The sequence below is a fragment of the Haliotis rubra genome, unplaced genomic scaffold (assembly GCF_003918875.1).
Source record: "Haliotis rubra isolate DU_JTF1 unplaced genomic scaffold, ASM391887v1 Scf705, whole genome shotgun sequence".
NCBI classification, from domain to species: domain Eukaryota; kingdom Metazoa; phylum Mollusca; class Gastropoda; order Lepetellida; family Haliotidae; genus Haliotis; species Haliotis rubra.
The window spans coordinates 267,930-290,349 of NW_025767419.1; the positions used below are offsets into that span (position 1 = coordinate 267,930).

The following is a 22,420-nucleotide window of genomic DNA, read 5'->3' on the forward strand; positions in this document are numbered from 1 at the left end:
AAGCGATCAGCTTAGCGCTGTGTAAGTCTGTGTATGGGAGTAACGATCACCTTAGCGCTACGCCAGTCGTAAGTCTGTGTTATGGTATGGGAGGAACGATCACCTTAGCGCTACGCCAGTCGTAAGTCTGTGTTATGGTATTGGAGGAACGATCACCTTAGCGCTACGCCAGTCGTAAGTCTGTGTTATGGTATGGGAGGAACGATCACCTTTGATCGCTTTGTACAACGGCACCCTGGTCTTTCTTTTCTCCGATGCTTCACTGCAGTGATACACATATACAATGTATATCGACTTGGCCTTCCTACCCCTTGTAGCTCACACACCACGATAAAACTAACATACAGTTACACCATTCGTTGGTTTTACATTACTTTTCAACTCGCTGTGCGCATGCGCAGAGCGTGTGAAAAATATCCACTGGCCTGTTTCCGGTTTGGTCGTATGTTTACCGATGGTGTAAATACTCTCTAAATAAAAGCTGTTATGAACATTATTTACGTTGTGACAACTGTTCATAGCTGAGTACATACTTCCATTTGCCCCTGCTTGTCAATAATTGATGTTCCATTTTGGTTGCAATTCCATCAGAGATGGGTTTTGTTTACTTGTGAGAAGGGGAAGTGTGGGAAGGACGGTGGTGGTGAGACATTCGTGACCAACTCGTGTTATTCCGGGACAAGCCGTGGAGGTTACGGAAAGGGGCGAGTGGTGACGAATGGTGGTGAGAGTCAATATACAAGAGCTTGTTAACATAAATTAAGCTCTATATATAACTAATCCCGGCCTTTGTTTCATAAATCAATTGGGATCAGTTGCATTTGACATAAAACTATATATTTGTTTTTTGTGTGTTTACACTCGGTAAAGCATACAACAAAACCGGAAGATGGCCAGTGGATATTTTTACACGCTCTGCGCATGCGCACAGCGAGTCGAAATATTAATGTGAAACCAACGTATTACTAAACTACAGCTGTATATGTTAGCGTACATACGCATTCTTTGTTAAAGCAAAATGATAATGATCGGTTAGCTGGAGGAGAATCAAATTGACAATATACATGTGGTTATTAATCATTGTCTTAAACATCATGCTAAACTGAGACTGAGTTCTTCTACATGATGCCAGTGTCAAGGCACAGAGGAGAAACAGGACCGTTGGACTTTCGACTGCGGCGCCCTCTGTCCGTAATCTACCCAGGAGCCCTGAAAAATATTGCGACAGACACTTGTTTCACATACTTTACCTATTTGTAAAACGGGCTTAAGTTTGAGATGTCCTTTGCATTATGGTACAGGTACATAACAGGAGTAACGTATTTATCATGCCAGATGGTTGGATTACAGCAGAGTTTAATGACAACTCTGCATGATACAGGACAGATTGGCTGACTCCATCGCCCGCATTCGTCACCACTCGCCCTTTTCCGTAACCTCCAACTTGTTCCGGAATAACACGAGTTGGTCACGAATGCCGTCGTAGGTAGGTAGGTAGGTAAGGTTTTAGGGCGACCTTGGGCCTTAAAAGGCCTATATGCGCCCACGAATGCCGTCGTAGTAGCTGTGCCGAGTTGCGTCCCTTGGGCAGCCAGAAACCAACGATCGTTTAGTACTAAAGCTCGTGGGTTTCACCAAAGTATTATATGTGTGGAACTTCATTCCTTCATCCCACGTAAAGCTTTCACATTTTGATTCAAACACTTATAAACGCGGCGTTAAACGACCAGTTCACTCACTGAGGCTGGTCGGAATCATGTAGAGATCAGCCGTATGCGTAACAACAATCTGGTTTGTTGTTTTACGCCGCACTCAGCAATATTCCAGCTATATGTCCGCGGTCTGTAAATAATCCAGTCTGGACCTAACAACCCATTGATCAACAGCATGAGTATCGATCTACGCAATTGGGGTACATGACATGTGTCAACCAAGTCAGCGAGCCTGACCACCCGATCCCAAGCGACACCGGGTGTCATGTCCTGTTTTCGACAACATGCAGTGACTTACATAGTACACAGACACGTCCCCGTGCCCGCAAACACTGGCGGCCAAGGCGAAGATGCAGGCGGTAAGACCGACGTAACAGTAGGCTGTGATGGGTTGTTTCATGTTCACACCTTGCTTCTGAAACACTGAAACACACAAATGTAGGTCAGTTTCCCATGGTATAGTGTAAGGGACCTTTGGAAGGGAGTCAAATATACCCAAAATGCCATATTGCGAGATCCCGAGATCCCTTTTGATATACGTTATGTATTTAGCTTGTTTCGAAAAATCGAGGTCACAAGAATGTCCAATATAGTATTCCACAGTTACTTGTCAATAAACAACCTTACAATAAAAACACAGTCTAGGTGGACATAACGTGCTCCATCTCCTATAAGATGTTTGTGTGCGCGTCGGAGTTGGGGACGTAGAGTCGGCAAAGTTAATATCAGTCAGTTGTACAAACTACAGCAACATTTTAACGACTATTACATCCCTCAAGCGATGGTGTGACCTAGTGGTTAATGAGTCCCCCTCCCCCCGCCAAAGACACGGGTTCGATTCCCCACATGGGCACCATGTGTGAAACCCATTTCTGGTCTCCCCGCCGTGATATTGCTGGAATATTGCTTAAAGCGGCGTAAAACTAAACTCACTCCCCCAATCGCTCTTCACGAAAGAAAAGCGGTTTTAATTTCCCTGTGGGCGCTATGTAAGAAACCCATTACCCAATCGGAATAATGTTGAGCAGAGTAGCGTAGAACCTTACTCACTAACTCACTCTAGCTGCGGTATCCCCACATCCATTCATCAATTAGTATCATGTTTCTACAAGGGATTGGAATACCGCGGGGCCCAGACAAACTGTGTTTAAATCACATTCTTCCAAAAGCGATTTCCCTCGTACATTCCAAATAAAAAGAAACATAAAACCGATTTCGTTTTCTATTTTAAACGCTCTTAAAGCTTCAGTAAGCTGACATTTTGCACGCATAGAGTTTCCTTGCAAGTATAGAGTTTTCCCAGATAGGCACTGAATCTGATCCTTGGTGTATGGCATCCCTGCCTGTGATATTAGCACCTGCACGCCTGCACCTGCACCCCCACCCCCCACCCCACGCACACATTTGGACAACACGTACACGCTGTCAGGTCCTCTTTGGTTTTGAATGTGACACCATCCTCTTGGTACATGGAAGGGTAGGGCACACTCGCGGCTCCTGGAATGTGACCTGTTTGAAGGTCAAGGTCTTCCTTCTTCATGCCGAGGGCAGGCATAAAAGCCTGCAGGACTGCAAAGGTAATACCGTTCATTGTATACATGGACGATACAAAGTGCGAACATTGTGGCAAGAGATTCACGAGAATGTCACATGTTCCAGAAACTGTTGGGATCGTCCATAGAAATACACTGACAGCTGTTTGAAACAAAATGTAATGTCTACTGCAATCGGACAACAATTAACGTCAACAGCATCTACATCGTAAAGGCAAACACGTAGTAAATGGAGATAACTCTCAATGGAAAAGCCCGCGATATTGCAACACATGAACATATGACAATAACTGGACCTTTATCAGTGTTCTTCATTTGTTGCACTGCTCTGCATCTGAATGTTTGATATTGTTTCACGCCGCATGGTTGTAGCCAAATTCCTGCTATATCCCATCGGATTTTAAGTAATCGAGTCTTGGCAAATCGAACAAGTGGTTGAAAGCATGAACACATATCCATACCGCTTGGGTATATGTAAGCATAATCAGCAATAACCTCCCACTTTGACCTAGATTCTGCAGACTATAGAGTATACATTTTCACTATACTCATATACTTTTCTCATTATGTTGTTTCTTCAATATCTGAGGCTGCCAACTGGTTTGATCTGACATAAAAGCTTCCAAACTTTCTACCGGACGTTACTCACACGGAGAAGGTTCTTGATGCTCCCCGGCGAAGTTATCGGGAGGCCTTGAGTCCACCAGCTGTATATCAGCTGAGGCAACGATGTCACTGAAAGACATCATTCGACTTGCATCTGTAGTGACGGCCACGTCTCCTTTCTGTGTGTGGAAATATCGTGAGTATAAGGGATTATTTACCGCCAGCCTAGGAACTATTTCTGTTATGACACGTACAGACCCAAGTTGTCCTCAAACGACAAAACCTCCAGGACGAACGAAGCATCATAATGAAAGCGAATCCGCGACTAGCGGATCCTGTCACGGCGAGCCATGGACCACTGGTCTACTCTACAGGGCAGATCCAGATATTTATGAAAAGGGGTATCCGCTCGGTCCTATTTATCATGAAAGGCATTGTGCATACAAAAAGAGGGGATGGTCACCCCAGATCTCGCTCTGGATCCTTCCTTCATTTACAGTTCAGGGTAAGAATTGAGTATTTTGACAATCACTGAATTCTCTTTAAAACAACAAGTATCGCAAAGTACGCTGAACCTTGTGAATGTTATATGGAACCGAACACAAACTCACGCAGGCTAGGTGCCTAACCCCAGGTAGCCTAACCCCAGGCAACCTAACCCCAGGCATAAAGATGTGCCTGCCCAGAAGAGTAAACCTCCCTACCGGGTGTTCTGTTGTCTCCACAGTCACGGGGTACCTACCGGGTGTTCTGTTGTCTCCAGTCATGGGGTACCTACCGGGGGCTCTGTTGTCTCCAGTCATGGGGTACCTACCGCGTGTTCTGTTGTCTCCATAGTCTAGGGGTACCTACCGGGTGTTCTGTTGTCTCCAGTCACGGGGTACCTACCGGGTGTTCTGTTGTCTCCACAGTCACGGGGTACCTACCGGGTGTTCTGTTGTCTCCACAGTCACGGGGTACCTACCGGGTGTTCTGTTGTCTCCAGTCATGGGGTACCTCCCGGGTGTTCTGTTGTCTCCAGTCACGGGGTACCTACCGGGTGTTCTGTTGTCTCCAGTCATGGGGTACCTACCGGGTGTTCTGTTGTCTCCAGTCACGGGGTACCTACCGGGTGTTCTGTTGTCTCCAGTCATGGGGTACCTACCGGGTGTTCTGTTGTCTCCACAGTCACGGGGTACCTACCGGGTGTTCTGTTGTCTCCAGTCACGGGGTACCTACCGGGTGTTCTGTTCTCTCCACAGTCACGGGGTACCTACCGGGTGTTCTGTTGTCTCCAGTCACGGGGTACCTACCGGGTGTTATGTTGTCTCCACAGTCATGGGGTACCTACCGGGTGTTCTGTTGTCTCCACAGTCACGGGGTACCTACGTGTTCTGTTGTCTCCAGTCATGGGGTACATGGTTCTGTTGTCTCCACAGTCATGGGGTACCTACCGGGTGTTCTGTTGTCTCCACAGTCACGGGGTACCTACCGGGTGTTCTGTTGTCTCCAGTCATAGGGTACCTACCGGGTGTTCTGTTGTCTCCAGTCATGGGGTACCTACCGGGTGTTCTGTTGTCTCCACAGTCACGGGGTAGCCTTCAGATCTCCACCGCTTCAGACCGCCGTCCAGCACAGATACGTTCCGTATCCCATACGCCTAGCATGGGCAGAGAGAACAAGTGAATACATACTGTTTACACAGAGTCTTGTAGCCATTAGCGGGGAATAACAATATCCATCGAATAGTATACAGAGTTCACAGAAAATCACAGAAATATTTTTCTTATCTAATATTACGGTCAACCATCAACGCAGGACAGGGCCACGATCTTGATATTCATTAATGAGTGAGTGAGTGAGTTTAGTTTTACGCCGCACCCAGCAATATTCCAGCTATATGGCGGCGGTCTGTAAATAATCGAGTATCGACCAGACAATCGAGGGATCAACAGCATGAACATCGATCTACACAATTGGGATACCATGCAATGTGTCAACCCAGTCAGCGAGCCTGACCACCAGATCCCGTTAGTCGCCTCTTACGACAAGCATGGGTTAGTGAAGATCAGTTCTAACCCGGACCTTCACGGGTTTTCATTAATGAATAAGTCGAGTGAGTGAGTTTAGTTTTACGCGGCTTTTAGCAATCTTCCAGCAATATCACAGCAGGGAACACCAGAAATGGGCTTCACGCATTCTTCCCATGTAGGGAATCAAACCCGGATTTTCGGCGTGACGAGTGAACGCTTTAACCACTAGGCTATCTCACAGCCTCGCCCACGTCATGAAAGAAGAAATGTGACATGCAACCGAATTCTGACATGTCCGTCATGACATTTACTGTGTAATGTTCAGCAACATCTGGAGCCTTTGTACTGATCACCTACGCTCCGGAAACTAGTAAATCAAATTCACTTTGAGGACCTTCCCTTTTTAGCTCCGTATTTTACCGATATTATTTTGGAATAGAAATATGGATAAAGTTGCCACAAAAACTTATGTGACGGTGATCTTAAGAAATATACCAAGCGAAAAATGAGAGTCGTGAATATTTTTAGGAATAGTTTTGTAGTGGAGACAGCTTACACAATTTCGATATCATCAGCGTCCTGAAAGAAAAATGGTTTTGTAGATGGAACTGTTTAACATTACACTATATCCTATGATATGTATTAAAACTGCTTGAGGTGTGTACAAAGTAAGGGGCGATGGGGTAGCCGAGTGGTTCACGCGTTCGTTCGTCACGCTAAAGCCCCATGTCCGATTCCCCACATGGGTACAATGTGTGAAGCCCGTTTCTGGTGTCCCCCGCTGTGATATTGCTGGAATATTGCTAAAAGTGCCATAAAATCAAACTCACTGTACAAAGTAAGTATTGGATATGAGAAACAGGGAGTCCATATTTGTCGGTATGTTGTGTAAATCGTAGTTATGTAACATCCATTGTTAGATGTCTGACAGTCAAAGGGGGTTGACAAGATGGCAAACAATATTTACTCGCAACATCCACCAGGCTCTTGGCGCGGCAAAGCCATGTAGGTCCGTGTTTTCGTACAGGATGACATGGCTGGATGTATTAATTCCCAGAGATCTAGCGTAATCTTGAAATACCGCGGGCTCTGGCAAGTTGACTGGCAGATATTTCGTTGGCTTTGTGTCTTTGAACAAGTTCAAAAACTGGGCACCGTCTATGTGGGCACTGGAACAGAGAAATCACGGTTCAGGAAGAAATCACACATCGCTATGATGCGTGTTTCGTAAATTGTCAAGAGAAGAAGAGGGCGAGGAAGGAAAGGAGGGTAGAGGGAGAGAATGAGGTGATGGTAGAGGGGAAGAGAGAGGGGCAGGGGGAGAGGTCGAGGAGAGGGATGTTTGTTTAGTATGTCTGCATCAACATATATCTTTATACTTAAAACGTCACACGCCTTTCTAGGTACTTTAGGCCTCACCACATTCACGTTTAGCTGCCTGTTCTAACAATATCTATATAACATGTTTAACCTCCTCTACACTATTACTATCAACAACCTACTGTCGGCGAATAACACTAATACCTTATGAATGTCTATACATTTACGGTCACAGATTCTCCATGAAACCAACAATGTCATATTCATTCTAAAGAAAAAGAAATGGAGTCATTTGCCAACCGTTTCGAACACCAAACTTACAATATCATGACGTTAATGGCTACATATGATGAAAGGAGTATTAAATGTTATACACCCATATATTTTTTAGGTTCGTGATATTTGAGGAATAGGCTCCATTGGGAAATTGACGTAAATGTCGAGTAAACCTTACTTTCTAAAAAGTAACTTTCGTCTCAGGTCTTTCTACCACGAGGTGGTCTTAGTCAATAGTTTTGATATTTTGAAAATATGACCTTGTGTCCGTAAGCATGTTTTACTTTGAGAAGTTTTGAGTATTGGTTGCTTTCAACGATTTTCCATTTTCAGCAGGGGGAAAGTCGGCAGTGCCAGTTTGGTTATGTGATTGCACTGGAACCTGCCATCACCAACTGGTACTGGTAAACCAATGGTGATGATGCATTTGCTATATGGTAGCTCTGGACCAGACAATTCACTGATCAACAGCATGAGCATCGATCTACGCATTTGGGATACGATGACATGTGTCAACCAAGTCAGTGAGTCTGACCACCCGACACCTCTTACGCCCAGCGTGGGTTACTGAAGATCAATTCTAACCCGGATCTTTACGAATCTTTAGCACATATTAAACAGTTCTCTTCTTTGTAGTGAGCCAAAACCCTGATAAAATAAGGTGTATACATATAGGTTGGAGTGGCATAAAGGCTTATAAAAATATCTTCCTCATAAAAACAGATACAGTGACGGGAACGATCAGACTGAAAATATATATCTATGAATACTAGTATCCAACACTAAATCACAATCCATTATATCCTAATGCTCCATTACAAGTAGACAGACAGACAAACAGATTTATTGGCCATGAGGCCAAAAGTACAGTGACATTTTTTCATCATGTTCTTTCAAACCGAAAAGGGAGTCTCATTAACCTATTCAGACAATGACCTACTTTTCAGCCGATCCGAATTTCCACGTGTGAAAGTGAAAATAGACATCACAAACAACTATGGTTACACTGAATTCTAATTCCCTGTTTCATAAGAAAATGGTATTTACCAATGTATTTTAATGTTAAACTTTAATAACATCGTATTACTATATTTTATGGCGATGTGTGGGCAGCATGAGCTTAACTAAGACGTCACAGACTGCCCCTGTTTGATGAGGTCGTAAAATGATTCCCAATGCATCTGGCTCATTGGCTACGCCTGTTTAAAAATTATGTGTTTTTACGCTTATTCAATGTAGTTCTGTAACGCACAATGTAATTGGTATAATATCAAATCCGTACCAGACCGTCAAACATTTCTTGCGGCAGAGCCTCGTTTTGAGATTTCCACGATTTCCAGGTTTCCGTTTGTCAGAGCTAGCTGTACGACAGAGCACGCTGCACGACGTGTTTGCAAGGATTAGAAGGAGCGTAGTGTCGCAATATACAAGTGCTTAGGTGTATCAAATAATACTGATTAATATTTATGTATCCAGATAAATGAATTTGTCTCAAAATTCTGGACTGGTTATTGTTGCGCAATAGGACGGAACCCAGTCAACAGGAAACGACACTGTTGTGTGATCAATGTTTTGACTTGGAGCGCTGGCATGAGAAATACACTGGCATTTATAAGCATCATAAAACGTTATGGATTTTGTTTACAAATATGGCTAGGCGTAAAATAACATTTGCATTTTGGGTATTAAGTAAATTTACAAACTTCTGTATGTTGGGATTTACACAATAATATTATCATCATAATAACCAGGGCATTGTAATAGAACATGGTACTCGTCCTGGACAATAAGGACGCAATGAGCGCACATGGCAGAACTGATATCATCATCTTTAGATCTTCTATAGGTTTGTACATTCAGTTTACTGATGCCACATCTAAAGTTTGTAAGAGATCTGCGGAGTTGCATAGAGGATAATACTTTTAAATATGTTTCATGGACAATGTCATGTATAAATAATGAATATGCATACAAATATTTGGAGCTTGCAATATCGGATGACCATGCTTGGTAATATATATCTCTACAGCGTTGTTTGAATAGCTTTAAGAACATATTAGGATCTCCAACTGTTTGGTGGATCCATACATGTGCATAACCGTATTGAAATAACAATGTTCTAACTGAAGAGGTCCAGTTAGTATACCATTACAAGTATATAACTATTATATACTCTTTAAAAAACAAAACAACAAAAAACAACAAAAAAAAAACAAAAAAACAAACAAAACAAAACAAACAACAACAACAACAACAAAGAAAAAAACACACACCGCAAACGTGGGTTTCTGATGTATACTTGATGCATTACAAATATAACAGATCATATAGATTGTTCCTGTTCGGCCAAAGTCATTGTCACCGACCGAGGTTCCTGTCACAGGAATCCAACCAATGTCAAAGTGGGGGCAGCTGTTCTCAAAATCATGTATGGCCCCCATGAGAGTCAAGAACTGCCTGGCATCGTAGCCATGGAAACAATCAGACTACGACTTGTGTCCTGGGGAATGTTCAACGACTCTTCCTGTAGTGCTTGTGCGTTGATCAAGGACATCCCTTAAAGGTTCGAGGGGTTTTTACCCGTCACTGTAAGGAGATAATATTTCGGTCGACATCGTTCTTTATAAAATGCCCGGTCAACCTTAACGTTTCCAACCATTTCGGTATACCTGAGGATTATGGCGCTGGTATATTGTATGGTGAACTGGTGTTCATGTACGGTTCCCAATGAGTAACACATGAGGACAATGTAAACCTATAATCATGGTAGAGCCGAGCACACCTTACTTGAGCACCGGTTCAGACTTGGATACCCCTTAAAGGGGAGGTGTACACCCCCCCAAAAAAAATAATAATAAGAAAATAAATAAAAACAAATACCTTTTTTCTTATGTGAAACAAAATGGAATTATCCAATTAGTTAATATGAAATTAAATGTGTAAAAATATGCACTCATTTTTCTTACAATGAAAGCACAACCCGCTGAAATGTTATGCCATTATGAGGCCTTTGTTTGTCGAGCTACCGCCCTAGATTATGACGAAGTTGGTGCCAATTGATTTAGACTCGTCTCCTGTCTAGTCCCCAAAAAAGAAAAGGAAAAAAGAAAAGAAAAAAGATATAATGGATTTTTCTCACTCTTTATAATCATAATTAAAAGACCACGGTTGGTACATATCGACCTAGATATTTCACGTGGTCAGGGCATCACGGCCGTTTTCACACATACCTTCACTGAACATAACTAATAGAAGTACACTGAATACAAAGGTTTTTTTTATCGATTATTTGCCGTTAATATAAAGTCAAAAGTGGATAAGATTACGATTTTGTGTTTTTAGGAACTACGGTTTATTACTTCGAAATTCCCTTTTAAAAACTTAAACACATAATAAGTCTAAAGATTTTGTCCCCCACTTCATTTTCATCTGTTGACATCTGTTTCCTTAAATCTTCTCTGATGAGCTGTTCCATATTAACTTCTGTTACTCGTTTCTAAGCGATCTTGAGGGATTACTAAAGAATTTTATGGATAAATAAGCCTTGAAATTCCCTCTGATTTTTTTAACAAAGCTCTACCATAAATAGTTAGGTTTCGAAGTCTCCAGTTGTCAAGGCGTTTTAATAATTTGTCCACTTTTGAATTTACGTTGCCCCCGTATTCTATTACGTTATGCTCCTTTAAAACTATACCTACATATTTATAATTTTCAACCTTCCTGAGCCCTTCAATCTTGGCAGAATGTTTTTCTTTCCTATCACCATTGATTGCCATAACGGCCGATTTATTGACTATGGGTGCAGAATCGTCAGCAAAATAAATTCTTTTATGATTTCATTATTGGTTTTGAGACCCTCTTTTGTGTTTAGGCTGCGGAAGTAACTGTTTATCATCTCTGCGCATAAAAGAAAAACGGACTCATGGAAGCCTTGTTTTACACCCCTAGAGTTACAGTACAATACATGTAGTTTGTAATAGTTTGGTTATTATTAGTGGCACAAGAAAATGTTTCATTGAGACAGATCTTTATCATTTTATCATTCTACCTGAAAAACTTTTTGTATTGCTGTTTCAATAAAATCATGTTCTACAGAATCAAAGTCATTTTTCAGAATCTACAAATAATAGGTATACTTTATCTTCTTAAACTTCTAAGAGATCGACCCAAAACCTAATATTTTCGTGAATGACTTTTTTTTTTTCTTAAACCCTATCTGATATTATATAGTCGATTAGATAATCAATTACAATCTGTCAACGACGGCTTTTGCAAAGCAATTATAACCTACATTCAGCAACGTTATAGGCCTATAAATACTTATAAGAAGAGGATCTTTATCTTTCTTGTGTAACAATATCACCGTGCCCCTTCTTTCAATTGCCCCGACAGACCTCAAGATCTGATAAGATCTGATCGGATCACCACGATTATTCCACGATTTCACGAATCGCGATAGTGTGAACATAGAATAAGTTTCAGGATTTAGATTTCTCCAAACATCTACTAAACTATATTTGTCAATTACTTAATGCAATGCAAGACTTGAGCGAGTATTGTTTGATCCAAGACGGTCTTGGAAAGGGTTTAAGACGCAATTAAAATCACCACCCATAATATAATATGATTGGCTTATTGAATATTATTCAGAAAAATAATTTCTCCTATCCCTTAAAATATTTGGAGCATAACTATTAATAAGCTTGAAATATGTGCCATAAATATCAATATTCACATAAATCAAGCGACCATTATTGTCAATGTATTTGTCTATTACACACACACACACACACACACACACACACACACACCCTCCTGATCCTGGCTACTAGCTAGCTGGACTATGACAGTAGTCCAATCAGGACATGACAAAGGCTGTTACAAACTCCTCCGCAGCATGTTGATTGACATAGTTCCTCAGCACCCCGATATTCTGGTCGGACATGTCCAGTTTTTTGTCAGTAAAATCTTCCACGGTCAAATAGGAATGATACCCTGTCTTCACAAACAGATTAATGTATTCTGCCCGACAGGCATCCTCGATAATCTCCAGGATATACGTTACGATCACTCTCCACTTTTCCCTCTATGCATCCACGGCTTGGCCCCGATGATTATATTACCTCCATTGGCTGGCTTTTTATCCAATCAGGTGTCTACGGTGGGAAGTTGAGTGAACCAATCACAACTCACTTTCGCTTCTTAAATTATCTAACCGTTTAAACTTGGCAACACAATCGATGCAGAGGTACTCTGAAAGAGGTAGAAGGAGTTCTTTTATATTTTTTTCAAAGTTTCAGATCTGTCATTTTGTCTGTATTATTTCCTCAAAAATCTGAGTGGCACTGCGTACAAACTTTCGCGATTGGGACCGCTATCTTTGTTGACACTGGCAAGCTCGGATGTAACGGCGGCTTAGCTGATTGGCTACTGTGAGAATGCGGAGCCAGCAAAGGGAGGTAATATAATTATCGGGCCAAGCCGTGGATGCATCCAGGGTATAGTGGAGAGTGATCGTAACGTACACCCTGGAGATTATCGAGGATGCCCCACAGGTTGCATCCGTCAAACACACGCGCTAAGGCAAGTCAATTGTTTACATGATAAAACAAGGGAATAAATGGTACAAGTCAAAGCATGGAATTGCATTTGACAAGCCTTGTCAGTGGTGCGTCAGATTTAGAAATGTCTTCCTAATGTAAACTATGAATTAATCTCTTGGAAAGCTACACTAAGGCCCTGGGAGTTGTAACCTTGACTAAACAACAGAACTTGCACGAGGAAAGTTTTTAAAATCTCAAAAATGCACGATCGATTAAGCTATGAAATGTGTTAGCGGAGAAGGGAAAGCAAATCTATGTGCATATCTCAAAATGAGGAGTTGCATTATTATTGTCACTTATCTTTGTAATGCAATCTGTGAAATTAGGGAATTAACTAACTACTATATAGAACAAACTTTTCTGATAACAACTTCTTTTATTTCGTGAGTGAGACGTTTCTGTACAGATTCAATACTCTACGACCCAACTTCTAAAATGCCACTCGAAGACGTTAACTGACTACCACAACATGGCGTCATGAAGCCAAATATAAAATGCGGATTAGCTGTAGCAATCAGAGACAATATCGCCCATCGTTCTTCATTGTTGAAACAACAGTCTGATGACAGCATGTGGTTCCAAACTACACGTGGCACTATCAATATACCAACTGAAAAAACGGAAGATGACAAAATACATATTGGTGTTACCTATATCCCTCCCGAGGGATCAACCGCCTCCGTGGTGTAGTGGTTAGAGCGTCCGCCCGGAGTGCGGAAGGTCGCGGGTTCGATCCCCGACCGCGTCATACCAAAAGACGTTAAAATATGGTACATGTTGGACCCTGCCTGGCGCTCGGCATTAATGGGTACAACAAGGACTGGTCGGCTCGGAGTCAGTATAATGTGTCTGAGTGGGGTATTCATGCTTCACTGCGGCATGGTATCTCAGTGGGCTAGCACAATAAAACCAGCTTCAGTCTGGGCAAGTACAAGCAGCCGCATATACACATACACACGTCGTCATAGGAGCGAAATATTCTCAAGTTAAGTTGAGTTGAGTTGAGTTGAGTTGAGTTGAGTTGAGTTGAGTTGAGTTGAGTTGAGATGAGATAAGATAAGATATTATTTTATTTTATTTAAGTGTCACATGGTATATATTGCTAAAAAAAGTGTCACACAGATAAAACAGTTAAAAAGTATACCATCCGGCCATATGGCCTACGAGACACTATCACAGATAAAGTCGTACACAACAGTAAAACACTTGTATGCATATGCAGCACTGAAGTATAGTGTATGCTCTAACTCTATGACATCGGCACCATGGCAGCCCACCCCAAATCCCGCCCGCACGCCCCGTTAATGATAAAATAAGCAATGAGTTTGTTTCCACTGCCGGGAAAACATTTGGCCATGTAAAGGTTAGAGTTGAAAATAATCAAAGGCGTTGTAGCAACAGGCAAAACCGTCCATGGTTTGGAAAACAATGTAAATTGTTAAGGGGAGCATATCTCAACGCCAAAAGCTCTTCAACAGATTCAATACAATCAAAACAGGCAACGTTTAATAAATGCCAGTAAAAAATACAAAAACTGTATTTCTAAATATGCCAGATTACACTTGTAATAGGCGCCTAGCGCGTGAGTGGTGTAAAATAGATGCCCAGTGACAGCAGAACGTTGCGGATATGTGACAAGTGTCAGTTGGCTACTGAGATGATCTGCTTTGCGTTGTGCTTTATAATTAGTCTCCTGGCGTGGTCAGTACATCTTGTCTGCAGGTTCTGTGTGAGTGATTCCTGACAGGTTTTCCCAACTTAACTCAATTAAAGTCGCAACAAAAGAGTATTATGTTTCCATTTTTGTTTATTGGAAAAAAATAAATGTATGAGCTTGTGAGATCTTGTCAAATATTCAGAACAAACAATCCTACGTATTTCTCCCCCTTCCTCCCTACCTAAATCCTAATACAGTTAACTTTTGTTTACGTCCACCCCTTATACCTACTCCCGAAAATAACAAGACAAAACCCACGTATTCCTATGCTATTTCTCCCCCTCCCCAAGCTATCACTACATCAGTACGACATTCCCTACAAACAATCAACAATAAGTGGAAACTTAATTTGGTCTTGATACAAGACTCGCGGTTAAGACAAAAGGACGACCAGGAAACTGAAATCTTACTGGAAACGGAATCCTTGTTTGACTTTTTCAAAAATTTAAATGAATGCTCTGACAACAAGGAGTGTAGGTCTCTCAATTTCCAAAACATTGATGTTGGAGAAAGCATAATGCTGAACTCCTCTATTACCAGCGAGGAGATATACAGTGCAGTTAAAAAACTTAAAAATAATAAAGCCCCTGGGCTTGATGGTATCATCAATGAGTATATTACATCCACAGTAGACACTTTTATTGATATTTATGTTAAATTTTTTAATATTTTATTTGATTGTGGTACATTCCCTGAGAGCTGGTTAACAGGCGTTATGAAACCAATATATAAAAGGAAAGGAAATCCAAGAAATCCAGAAAATTACCGCCCAACTACTCTATTAAGCTGCTTTGGCAAACTTTTTCGGTCTGGTAAATGTTTCCGACTTATACACAACATGTATAGGAATATAAAATCTTGTATATTATGTAAAGATGGTTTTACGGAATTCTTTCCCTGTCGATCTGGCGTACGCCAAGGAGAGAATTTATCACCCACATTATTTGCTATTTTTATGACTGATATTGAAATAACTTCTTTGAGTGGCATTTTAGAAGTTGGGAAGTACAATATAGAACAAACTTTATGGATAACAACTTCTTTTTATTCGTGAGTGCACTCACGAATAAAAAAAGTTGTTATCCATAAAGTTTGTTCTATATTGATATTGAAATGTCTTTTGATAAAAATTTCTGTAAAAGTGTGGCGCTTAAACCTGAAGATTTTAATGATAGGTTAGAAGATATCATCAAAATGTTTGTATTATTATATGCAGATGATGCAGTTCTCTTGGCTTCAAACCCCAACGATCTTCAGCAAATGTTGGATTCTTTTCATGCCTATTGTTATACATGGAAACTAAATGTCAATATTGCTCAAACAAAAGTTTTTATATTTGGCGGTTCAAAGAAAGAATACAAAATCCCATTTAAAATTGGATATAACGTTCTGGTCAATGTTAAAAAATACACATATTTAGGCGTAGTTTTCCAAAAAAAGCAGAGGATTAACATTAATAAAAGAAACAGCTGTTGAAAAAGCCACGAAAGCAATGTATTTTATTCTTAGCAAAGATCGGAAACTGCATCTAGCATACGAATTACAATTACGTCTATTTGATTCCATGGTGTTGCCGATTCTTCTATATGGTTGTGAGGTTTGGGGATTTGAAAATACATCATTATTGGAAAAAGAACATTTAAACTTTCTTAAACAATTAGCACTGTTAAGAAAAAGCACCCAAACTTTATGTTGTATGGGGAGTTTGGTAGATACCCACTTACAATTGATGTGAAATTGAGAATTATTTCGTTTTGGGGTCGACTTTTAACAAGTATAAATCTTCCAAATTATCCTTACTTGTCTTGAAATTACTTTTTAACGACACGCATTTTGGAAAAAGTAAGCATAAATGGATAATGAATATTAAACATACGCTTGACGAAATTGGCTTTAGTTACTAGTATATCTGGAATTCCCCAAATGTAAACTAGAAGATGCGTATAAGCAAGTGTGGCTATCTACGGTAGAACATTCATCAAAAGGTATCTTATATAGCCCCTTATCAAACTTAGATTTAAGGTTAAGTAAATATTTGTGGATATTTTAAATGATAAGTGTTCAAGGGCAGTGTTACGTAAGAAAACTGCAAACCATAACTTACCCACTGAAACAGGCCGTTGGAGCAATATTCAAAAACGTAATAGATTATATAAATTTTTTAATGGTAAGGACATTGGCGATGATTTTCATTATTTATTTAGTTGTTCTGACTTTATAAATGGAAGAGTTTAATATTTAAAGCCCTATTTTTATACAAGACTAAATTTTCATAAAATGTATACAGTATTCAATAGCAATAAGGTAGGTGTTCTTAGAAAACTCGCTTTATTCTGTAGTATTATTATAAATGTTTTTAAGAATCGTCGGTAAGAATACTCAATCTAAATATTCCTACATGAAGATATATGAATTATATATTCACTTTATTCGTAATTAAATCTATTTGCATATATGTACATGTGTGTATGTGTGTGTATGTAGGTGTATATATGTATGTGTGCGTGTGTATATATATATATTAATTAATGTATTGTTTATTCATCTGTATAGATATTGTACATACCTTTATGGATATGTATATTTATCATACAATGAATAGTGTTCTCGGCAGGATAAAGCCAATGGATATTTTCGGTATCCGTTGGGGTCATATACGGATATCGATGCAAATTAGGGTCGGCGGTCGTGTCCGGATTGACGGCCGTGGTTACGGTACAGTCAGTGCTTTGATCCCAGAAAATTCATGCCTGGTTATGATAGATGGAGTAGATTACAAAGCGAAGATAGAAATTCATAGGCTTACGAAGATACCAACATCAGTTCCCCGACCGACTGCCAGTGTTAGCGAGAGAACGGCATAGGAATCCAGGTGCACAATGTCACGCGAAGATTAAATCGTATTTTGTTGTTCAAAAGGTTAATTGAAGGTTTCTGAAGTTCCACGCGAGTTTGTTGTTATTTTTCAAACGTAAGCTAAGATTTGTTGACAACAATACGTGCTTTAGCATAAAAACTTATTGGGAACTAGATGACCTAACGCAGTCATCGGAGGGTTTATACCCGGACTGTCGACAACAAGAAATAATCCGTTCAAGTTACTTGTCGACAGTCCCGGGGAAAGGGAGATGATGTTCTACATGAGAGACTTTACGCCCAGTATTCTCGAAATTAACAAAATTTACGTCATATACATTTCACGAAGTTTAGTTTCATGATTTGTGGCATTTGAAATAGCAATTGTTTAAATTATAAAGCAAAAATCACATTATATGATAAATAGGTTATCACACTCGTGTGTTTTGGGATGGTTAATATCCTGCATTAGGAATAAACACTATGTATTCAGCTATCCAAGGCTCGCTAAATACAATGATTATTCCTAATGCAGGATATAAACCATCCCCAAACACACTCGCGTGGTATATATTTGTAACACAGATGTAACCTCATATGCCGAGTATGCGGCCTGAGTTGAAATATAGTTCAGTTCAGTTCAGATGGCCAAATGGCCGAGACTTAATCTCTTTAAGGCATTTGACGTAACGATGGGGGTGATTGGTCACTGGTGGCCTTTCACTGCCCTGATTAACAATGTTTCACTGTACAGGGGAGGGTGTAGACTAAGGCTTAGTCTCTGAATATATATAATTGTGATAGTAACAAACAAGCCCATTTATATTGAAAAGGAGCCCTAGGGAGACCAGAGATTCAGAGACTAAGAACATCTGCATTGGGGCTACACGTGCTGAACCTGAGGAAATCTAGACTTGCTTTATTTAGGGCTTTAGCACTGCAGAGAGGGCTTGGCAGTAGGGAAATTAATGTGGTTCAGGGACTGTGAGACAGACTAGGGAGGGTGGTGATTTCGTTGTAAGGTGGCTTGTCACTTAGGGGTAACAGTTAGGTAACGCTTGAAACCCCATCTTAAGGTCAAGCTATAATACAAGTGAAATACTGATCATACTACCTGAACGTCCATGGACACGGACCAAATAATTGTGACGGAGGTAATGTTATCAGAGTGGGGAAAAGTGGGCATGCTTTAATGTGAGGAACGATGACCTTCTAAAGTGGCATATGAATGTAAAGGCCTTTCAAATGGCAAATTGAAAGAAAACAAATTGAAGAACTTCTACTGAAGCTTTTCTTTCGTTTGACGATTCCTCTGTTACACGTGTGTTCTGGAGAGACATTTTGTTTCTTTGGTTTTTGTTATCTGATATTCGAATCCCCACATGGGCACAATGTGTGAAGCCCATTTCTGGTGTCCCCCGCCGTGATGTTGCTGGAATATTGCTAAAAGCGGCGTAAAACCAAACTCCGTCAGTCAGTCAGTGTTATCTGATAGCCAAAACACATCTTTACAAGAACCATGAACGTTGCATCAAAACGCAACCGTAACGCCTCGTGCAGTCACTTTCTGCATGTGCAGGGATATTATTTTGATCAGTGAGACTCTGGTCGTTAGATTACACAAATAGTTTGCCATATTCGGGCACAGTATAGATACTAAACAATTTAGAATTATAGTTGTGTAACTTATCAGATAGCCAATTTTGTTCATGTAGTTTAGAAAAGTATCATATTTAGTTTGGTGGTCGGAGTGGCAAGTATCATATTTAGTTTGGTGGTCGGAGTGGCAAGAACGTTGTTTTGTTACCATTTAGTTAAGCACGTTTTTTTACGTTTCACGTTCACAAATTATTTTAGTAATTCCACTGCGTAAATAACGAACTGCCTCAGTGACATTCATACAGAGCATTTTAAGCGATCTACACAGAATAGCGTTATTATGATGAAGTTTGTGGTTTGTGATTGTACACTATTTATATTCTATTATCATGAGTGCATGTTGCATGTAATAAAATTAAGTCATGATTAGCAAACAATTTGGTTGACCCGTCTGGTTCTCGCCTGTCCTGGGTTGTAGTCAGTAGCCCACGCAGGATTTACCTCTGAAATACAAAGATCTTTTACAAATGTTTATACATTGACCCTACCTTTTGAAGTCTTCATCACCTAAACCATTGATTGTAATAGTTGTGTCAAATATCCTCAACTCTGGATCGCGCTTTTCGATTTGTTTTGCCAGCCATTGCGGAGAAATGAGAGGTGTCGCCATTTTTCACGTTTGGGCGAGTTGACCTGCCGGACGTGTCCCGTCCCCAGTTATGGATCAGTTGTTCTAACCAGGGAGACTCTATATGGGGGAGTGGTCACTCCTCGGAAAGCTCCCAAGCTATGCCTCGGCTCGTCACGTGACCAGTGCAGCCAATATGGCGGCAGCGTAGTTTTTAAGATTGAGCCCGGTTTATTTTCAACAGCTGATTACATACGCTGAGTGTTGTGACAACTGAAAACCTACACGTAGAAGATATGTTACCTATTCTGTCACTTCATTTTAAGTCAAATACTTGTTATTAGTGTCAGTATAAGTACAGTAGCTTTGTAGTAAAGTTTCAAGTGGGCATGTGGTAGCTCACTGGCTTCAATTCTCAGTACACAGCGAAGAAAGACTAAATTATATCGCTAAAAACTTCTTTCACATATTCGTTTAATTTTTAGAAGGGAAATATACCTTTAGTTAAAAGGTGTTTGCAAGTAATAGTGATATTTTTATAAGTAAAAAAAAATTGTTAGGGTGTATTTGAGGTGTATTTGAAAAATATGACATATCGCCGATCTGCCATTGAAATACTACAGGGCGTTGTTTGAGTGTTTCTAGTTAGTGTTCAAAAACATCTTTCACATACACCTTCAATTTTTATGAGGGGAATATACCATCAGGTGAAAGGTGTTTGCAAGTAATAGTAATAGTTTTATAATCTAAAAAAAATTGTTAGTGTGTATTTGAGGTGTGTAAAAATATGACATATCGCCGATCTGCCATTGAAATACTACAGGGCGTTGTTTGAGTGTTTCTAGTTAGTGTTCAAAAACATCTTTCACATACACCTTCAATTTTATGAGGGAATATACCATCAGGTGAAAGGTGTTTGCAAGTAATAGTAATAGTTTTATAATTTAAAAAAAATTGTTAGTGTGTATTTGAGGTGTGTGAAAAATATGACATATCGCCGATCTGCCATTGAAATACTACAGGGCGTTGTTTGAGTGTTTCTAGTTATTGTTCTAAAACATCTTTCACATACACCTTAAATTTTATGATGGGAATATACCATCAGGTGAAAGTTTTTTGCAAGTAATAGTGATAGTTTTATTTTATTTTTTGTTAGTGTGTATTTGAGGTGTGTGAAAAATATGACATATCGCCGATCTGTTCTGATACGCCATTGGTGCTTGTGATGCTTGAGTGTTATAGTTCTAAAACTTCTTTCTTTCTTGTTGATCTTAGTATTTGACAAAACTGGAAAGGTGTTTGCAAGGCTTTGTGATAGTTCTAAACTTTCTGTTCTTGAGGGGCCTGTGACAGTGTCAGTTAACATTCTGTCAATGCCCATGTCATTCCACACATGCAATAAGATATCTGAATTAGTTACTAATGTAAAAAATGTCTCAAAGTAGATTTTTTATAAAAAGGACAGCTGATGTTAACACATGTGTTCTACCGATAGTTTTGCGTTCTTTAACATGTTTGGGGAGGGATGGCCGTGGTGTATCATTTATTCTTTCATTCATTCACATATGTTCTTTTTCTTTTGTTCTTTTTCTTAATTTCTTTCATTCATTCACATAAAATTCTTGCTCTTAATTCATTCATTCATTCATTGTAAAATTCCGACCTATGCAATACACTGGCTGAAGTACTGTTAAACGCAGCCGAAGTTGCGCTGGGACCGAACCAAGTCACTGTGTGCGTTGGAGCATGACGAGGCACACGTTAATTAGTACAAATGGTAAAGAAAGCAAGCGAGTGACCTATCCCTGTTGTAGAGTATCCCTGTTCTAACCAACAATATACCTTCTCAATTTGCAGGGCGTGTATCCGACAGTTTATGATTTAGTTGCGACAGGAGACTATATAAGGTCTATATATATATGTTGTAGAGTATCCCTGGAGCCAGACGCTAGTGATAGTGAAAACGATGATCAGCCTCGCTCATCACGGTTACGGTTAATTTCAACCTAAACACTTTGCGTTCATGATCTGTGAAGCTGAACATACTAACTTGCATACAGCGGTAGGCAACGGGTGGGTGTACCACTTCCGGGAGGCAGTGACAACCTCAGTTAGGGTAACTTGTGATATTTGCAAATTTTACTTATTTATAAAGATACACGAAGGAGGCGCTGGGGCCAGGTGAGCTAACAGTGGTTGTTGTGTTGGTGCCACCAGGGATACTCTACAAGGGGTCTTCTCGTTTATCCACCACCTATTGTTCTAGGTGGACAAGTCACTGAAGCGGAATAATCCTCAAGACAATAGATGTCCCTGAAATTTTGTTCCCTGTGAAATAAGATCCCCCCTTGAATGTAGTAGTAAAAAGTCTTTCTACATTTTTTTTTAGTTCAACAATACATACAATATCAAAATTAACAATACATTCAATATCTATGACAATCCTCAATAGCCTGTTAAATGGGATACTGCATCCCAATATGCATATACATCCATATGGCCAGCCAAGAATTGCTGTTTGATGTTACATAATCTGTT

The 22,420-nt window shown here is 40.1% G+C and overlaps 1 protein-coding gene across 1 annotated transcript; it reads right to left on the bottom strand.

Annotated features, from left to right (window-relative positions):
• Nucleotides 1–1,134: 1,134 nt before the first annotated feature.
• Nucleotides 1,135–19,924, bottom strand: LOC124258982 (thiosulfate sulfurtransferase-like). The gene is made up of 7 exons (XM_046693043.1): nt 19,803–19,924; nt 6,851–7,052; nt 5,415–5,510; nt 3,915–4,050; nt 3,132–3,281; nt 2,011–2,135; nt 1,135–1,209 (listed from the first exon to the last, which is right to left on the bottom strand). Exons 1-7 carry the CDS (start codon nt 19,922–19,924, stop codon nt 1,135–1,137), a joined length of 906 nt encoding a protein of 301 aa, XP_046548999.1.
• Nucleotides 19,925–22,420: the final 2,496 nt, after the last annotated feature.

Excerpts from the sequence above, each read along its gene's own strand:
- LOC124258982 (XM_046693043.1), bottom strand. The coding sequence starts at position 19,924 with ATGGCGACACCTCTCATTTCTCCGCAATGGCTGGCAAAACAAATCGAA. Across the intron at positions 7,053-19,802 it reads GGTGATGAAGACTTCAAAAG|TGCCCACATAGACGGTGCCC; the intron begins GTAGGGTCAATG and ends TCTCTGTTCCAG. Across the intron at positions 4,051-5,414 it reads TGGAGACAACAGAACACCCG|AAAGGAGACGTGGCCGTCAC; the intron begins GTAGGTACCCCA and ends TTCCACACACAG.